This window comes from Phodopus roborovskii, unplaced genomic scaffold (genome assembly GCF_943737965.1).
Source record: "Phodopus roborovskii unplaced genomic scaffold, PHOROB, whole genome shotgun sequence".
Classification (NCBI taxonomy): Eukaryota; Metazoa; Chordata; class Mammalia; order Rodentia; family Cricetidae; genus Phodopus; species Phodopus roborovskii.
In genome coordinates, this window is record NW_026126571.1 from 10,200,118 (window position 1) to 10,206,424 (window position 6,307).

Here is a 6,307-nt window from a genome sequence, read left to right on the forward strand (position 1 = left end):
GTCTACCAGAAGAGCTGCACCTGCTCCGTTAACATATATACAAACCTGCCGTCGTGAAGATGACAGTCTTACAAAACAGCGCAATGGAGTGTGGTAGCCCACGGCTGTAGCCCGGGCACTTGGAAGGGGAGGCAGGAACTTTCAAAATTCAAAGCCAAAAACAAACAAACAAAAATAAACTAAGAAACACAAATACATAAGCAAATGATTTCAAAACTGATGGCAACATTTAAAAAGCTTAAGTGTCTCTCATAAAGTAGACCTCTTAAATGCCATTTATTGAGCTGATCAAACCCAATCACTCAATCTTAAATTATTATAATCCCAGATGTTATTAAGTCTAAAGAGGAAAAAAGAGAATTCACGAGTATAGGTGTTGGTTCATGATCCAAAAATTTACCCCTGGGTATTTTTCCCTGCTGTAACTGAAGTGCAAAAATGCTTTGTATCACAAAACTCAAGTAAGAAAAAGGCTACTATTTCCTATAGGTAAACAGAGTCATAGTGGTTGGGTGGAGGTTCTTTGCAGCAAGATGTATGGAGACTAAGATTGAACTAAGTAGTTTGACTAGAGACATTTCAACACCACAGGACCATGGAGCTCAGAGCTGGAGCTCAGTCTGCCCTGTGCTGGGACTGGAGGAGAGCCTGGAGCCTATAGGACCAACTGTAGAAGCAACTCCTGCACCATCAACTGCCAACTGTCCCCTTCATCATTCAGGATGGAGGAGCTCCCACCATTGTTAATGCTATGACTAAAATAAATTAAGTCTGCCTGGGGATCCCCCAGGTGAGCAATAAGCCCATAATAAAACCATAACCCAGTAATCCTACTGCACAGCACAGATTCTCAGAAATGCACACACACTTCACCAAAGCTAGGCACTAGAGCAGTTAGAGCAGCACTATCTGGGGCAGACAAACACTAGAAGCTGCCTAAACATTCAACAACTGATCACAGATTAAGCCGCACTAAACTCATCAGCAACCACGGTGAGCATAACTACAGGCAGCCCCGGGAGGCCTCTGACACTTAATGCTTACAAAAGAAGACCCCCACCCCCCCACCCCCGTGGGTCTCCATTCATGCAGTGTGAGAGAAGGAAGGAAGGCCAGGTAATGCTAACAGAGGCAGTGACTGGGCACAGAACAGGTCCTGGTTATGTTCTGTCCCTTGAACTGAAGGTGGTGCATGTTCAGGATGGAAATTTGCTCGGGAATACACGTTAGTCTATTTTCCCCCGAACCCACACACGTTTCTAAGACGCCGTCATAAGAGTTGGATCCTTCCACTGTGTAGGTTCTGGAGATTTAACTCAGATCGTTGGGCAGCAGGCACCTCAGACCACTGCATTATGTCACTGGCTTTACCTGTGTATGTGCCTGCATGTGTACAAACACACACACACACACACCACACACACACACACACACCACACACACACATACACACCAAGACAGGGTCTCGAATACCCCAGCTGACCTTGAACTCTTGATTCTCTTGCCCATGTGCTAAGATTGACAAGCCTGCACACCACCTCCAGCTGCAAGTACCTTGTTTGGTGTCCGGTAAGCTGGTTTCAACCTCTCAGTTCATTTCTCCCCTCCTCCCTCACCCACCCCACTCCTCTATGGGAGTGCTTGAGCTGGGGTTTCCTTCCAGGACGGCCCTTGTGCCACCATCCATATTTATGGCTTCCTGTCACACTGGGCCTGTGAGTCACACCCTCTCCAGTGGATGCCTCCGCTAACTTATGCCACCCACACCGACCCAGTCCTTGCTTCTCGATCCTCAGCAGCTGCCGTGTATATTCCTCGTTGTTTCTGTGCCAAACCTTCCCAGCTAGACAAGAACCTAGAGCATGCCCTCAGAGGGTGATGGCCATCCATCCTCCTGGTTCCACCGGCAGCACAGGATAAAGTGTTCCTCCAATGCTAGAACGGTGTGGAGGGTGACTCTTTCTACTTCCCACAGGTCTTTGCTAGGGTTTCTATTGCTGTAACACCCTGCCAAAAGCAACTAAGAACGTGTTTAATTACAGCGTGCAGTTCCACATCCAGGTTCATCATGAAGAAAGTCAGGACAGGAGCTGAAGCATGGCAGGAATCTGCAGGCAGGAGCTGATGCAGAGGCCATGGAGAAGCGGAGGCCATGGAGAAGCGGGGGGGGGGGGGCATGGAGAAGCGGGGGGCATGGAGAAGTGGGGGGGCATAGAGAAGGGGGGCATGGAGAAGCGGGGGAGGGGCATGGAGAAGCAGGCTCGCCCCTCACTGCTTGCTCAGCCTGCTTTCCTCTACCACCCAGGAATCCCTGCCCACCCACACCACCCACAGTGAGCTGGGCCCTCCCCCCATTTGTCACTAATTAAGAAAATGTCGGCCAGGCTTGCCTACAGGACAGTCTGGTGGGGGCATCTTTTTTCAATTGCTGTTCTCTTTTCCCAAATGACCCCAGCTTGTATCAAGCTGACATTAAAAGCGACCCCAGGCGCACCATTAATGTCCCAAGAGACAGCGGCTAACTCCTGCGGCTTCGCCAGCCCAGTGAGGGAGCAGAGAGTAGAGGGCAGGTGTCTCTTCTTGACTGCCTCCCGAACCATTCAGCACTTAACCTATTTTGATGACATGGGGTAAACAGCAATGCTCGTCAAACTGAATGGATTTCCAGAATCTGTGTGCTTTTATAATTTCCTGCCAGGCCCCCAGCATTCTGTCTTCCAGGCATGTTGACACAGGCTTGTAATTCCAGAACTTGGGAGGGGGAAGCCAGAGGATCAGTGTTCAAAGCCAGGCTGGGCTACACAGTGAATTCAAAGCCAACCTGAGCTACACGACACCCAATGTCAAAAACGAAAACCAATCAACCAAACCAAACCAAACCAAACAACAACAAAAAATACCAAACAGCCATCAAGACCCCCAATCGTCTTCATTTCTTTCAAAGTCTCAAGGAAACACTATCAACACTAACCAAAATCTCCACCTTACAGAAATGGTGTCAACCACATGGCAGACATGGGTGTCAAGATGCTCAGCATTCTGATTACAGGGCTCTGGGAGTTGGTATTAATTCTCTCTTGTCCCAACACTTGGAAGTAGGTGATTCCCAGCTCCACAACTAGAAATGTTAGCTACCGCTGGGAGATGCCAGGGACAGGGAATTGCACAAATGAAACCAACATCTGCCCTGCCTGGTCCTTTCTTTCCACAGACACGGATACCTCTTGCCAGCTCCAGCATGTGTGTCTATCTGCAGGTAAACGAGGATTTACAGTAATAAACCAAGGGAAGGCTTGGCTAGACACCAGAGGGCAGAAGACGAGAGTCTTCTTCCTTTGTGAGTCTAAAACCCAGCACAGCCCTTGGCTGAAGGAACCTGCATCAGTCCCAGAAAAAGCATAACACATAAAACCGCTTCCCCCCCCCCTTAAGTAAATGACACCTAATTTTGCAAAGGCCAGATACATGAATTAAGACGGAGAGGTATAAAAATTTCATTTTCAAGTCAGTTAATGATTCTGCAGAGTTCTCTTCGATGATAGATTTATTTTAAATGGTTAGAACCACAAACCCATTGGCCTGGAAAAGACTTCAGCCAAACAGTAGGTCAAGCTTTCCAGTACAGACCAGGAGAGCAAGCCCCCCACAGAAGGATGAGTGTCTGTCTGCCAAGGTCATCCAGCTGGTGTGGGGTAGGGACAGGAGTTCATTTCTACTCACTGAGGTCCTGCCAAATATTCTCTTTTTAAAAAAATCAACAACAACAACAAAAACAAAAACAACAACAAAAACCAAAACAGCTCATGCACAAAGAACGCACCCTCTCCGCAAACCACTGTTTAAAATTTCCAAGGAACCAAAAAGGTCGCCCCAACTGTCTCCTCCGCAGGACTGGCCGCAGAGGGGGCGGGGAAGGTCACAAGCTGATTTTTATCAGCAGAAATCTACCCATTTGCACACACAGGGAAGGTTCAGGGGCCACTAGTGACCCTGCAGAGGGTTCCCCAATCCACTCACGGGGACACTTAGTTCGGCTCTGCTGGCTGAGAAGATTCCAGCAATGAATTAAAAACCGCCGAATCAAGCGGCGTGGAAAAAGGCCACCTCGGCTGGACCTGCCTTGCGGGTCGGGTCGTCCTTACCCGCTGCGCTGCATCCACACCTGCGCCGGCCGCGGGGGCGCCGATCTAGGCGGCCCGGAGCCGCGACCCTCCGCCCGTGTCCCCCAGCAGGCGCGTCGGGCGTCGCAGGGCTGGGGAGGAGTCGCTGGGCCCCGGGAACGAGTGGGCAAAGGAGGATCGCCGCTGCCTGGGTTGCCGGAGTCCGCTATGCCGGCTGGGGGCTGCGCCACGTACCTCGGCAGGCAGGTGCCGCTGCTCGGCTTCGCGGCTTCTGGGGCCGCCGCTCCGCGCCGCCCGCCGCCTCCGTGCGCATGCTAGGGAAGGAGCGCTGGCTGCACGCCAGCCCCAGGCCCCGCGCCCCAGCCCGCCCCCGGCGCCGCGCTCGCGCCCATTCAGCCCCGGACGGTCCGCTCCCCGGCGCGGATGCGGAGAGGGGGCGGGGTCGCGCGTCACGAGGACTTGGCGAACCAATCACAGTGCGCGGGGCCCCACTGTGGCCCCGCCCCGGAGCAGGCAGCCCCCTCCGCCCAGTAGAGCGAGGGGGAGCAGGGCGCCTCCAGCCGGGAAGCAGCCTGGGCGCCTGGAGGCCTGGGACGCGGCTTCCCCGCGCCTGGGGCTCTCTCCAACTCTCTCCAGGCTTGCCCGGGATTAGATGGTGGAAGGCGGCCCGGGGAACCAAAGGCGGCTTTGGACCAGTTGGGGGCTTTTGGCTGTGAGCATCCAATTAGGAATCACGGAGCCAGGGAATGAAGGGGCTCGGCGTAGTCAAGTGCTTTATTCGCCAGCTGTTCTCGGGTCTTTAGAGTTACTGGTCCTGGGTACCGAGTCCCGCCCGCGACACAAGGTCCAAGACAGGCTAGACCAGCGGTTCTCAACCATGGGTCCCCTAAGACCATCGGAAAACACAGATGTTTACATTACTATTCATAACAGTATCAAAATTACAGTTATGAAGTAGCAGTGAAAATTATTTTGTGGTTGGGGCTATACGATTTTAATGGGTCGCAGTCTTAGGAAGGTTGAGAACCACCGGGCTTGGGCCCTGCCAGAACGGCCTTATATTGTACCTAGTGGCATAGCACTATTTACCCAAGTCAACCTAGTTTAACAGAAGGGGGAACTGAGATGGGGGAGGGGATGAATAGCTTTTAAGCCACTGGAGGCATTTAGTGGCAGAACCAAGATCAGAACCTGGGCTTGGCGCACTCAAATCCATTTGCCTGAAAACAACTGATCCCCTCGCCTCCCACACCCTATTCTGGAAAGGAACTGCCATACAATTTACACATCTAGTAAATCTCAAATCTGGAGCATTAAAACACTTAAAACTGGACTGGATCTCCCTTTTAGGATATTTCTTCCCATGATCCTCTAGAAAAGCCGACAAGAAAGGGATCCAAACCACAAAGTAAATGATATTATAGGAAGCCAAGGTCTTCTGAGGATGTGGACCCTTTGCACGTGTATAGGGGGAAAGGCACAGATGCCTTCCTTTTTGTTACTTGGAACGGCTTGCCTTCAGCCTCAAGGGGTATTCTGACAGTCTGGAGACATGTCTTCCAAGATACCGCTCCAATTTTCTTGGTTACTACATATCAAACTCTGTTTTGAGGCTGCTCATGGTCCCATGATAGTTCTTGTGGCTGTGTGTCAGCTGAGAAAGCTGAAGCTTTGGAGTGAAAGTGAGGGCAGGCTGGGGGCAGGCTGGGCGTTTACAACAGCACGAGAGGCTGTACAAACAGGAAGCGGACTTGGGCTAGCTTTAGGAACCCCTTTTCCCGACCAAACAATACCTCCTCTCTCATTTTGAAGAGCAAGACCCCAGCCCCAAGCCAAGAGTGCTATCACCGTTTCCTTTCCAACAGCTCGAACCGAGTAGCAGGTTTGAACACATCTTTGTTCTTTCCCCAGGGTGGAGAGCAGATGTGGGTGGGGGGTGGGAATGCTATCTGGCTAGTCAATGCCAAGAATAAAAACGCAGGCGAGAATAGGGTGGGTGGATTCTGCTTTCATTAAAAATAGTAATATCTGTATGATTTTAAAGTGAGGACATTGGGAATATTCTAGAAGGGGAGAAATGGAAGAGAGTTGGCCCCACTGGTCAGACAGGGCAGCTGCCGGGGAATCGGGGACAGCTGCATGGAGAATGCTAAGCACCTCACCCTCTGTCCCCTGGAGACCAGCCT

General features: G+C 51.5%; 1 protein-coding gene across 2 annotated transcripts in view; it reads right to left on the reverse strand.

The window, feature by feature from the left end:
- Window positions 1–4,537, reverse strand: part of St3gal5 (ST3 beta-galactoside alpha-2,3-sialyltransferase 5) — a 43,015-nt gene extending 38,478 nt beyond the window's left edge. Inside the window, exon 1 of one of the 2 annotated variants that reach the window (XM_051202910.1) lies at window positions 4,356–4,537. In XM_051202910.1, the coding sequence (XP_051058867.1) occupies window positions 4,356–4,434 (79 nt within the window). In that variant the 5' untranslated portion in view covers window positions 4,435–4,537. Of the gene's footprint in view, window positions 1–4,142 lie in introns of both variants that reach the window. The other variant, XM_051202911.1, reaches the window with a different exon arrangement.
- Between the last annotated feature and the right edge of the window lie 1,770 nt (window positions 4,538–6,307).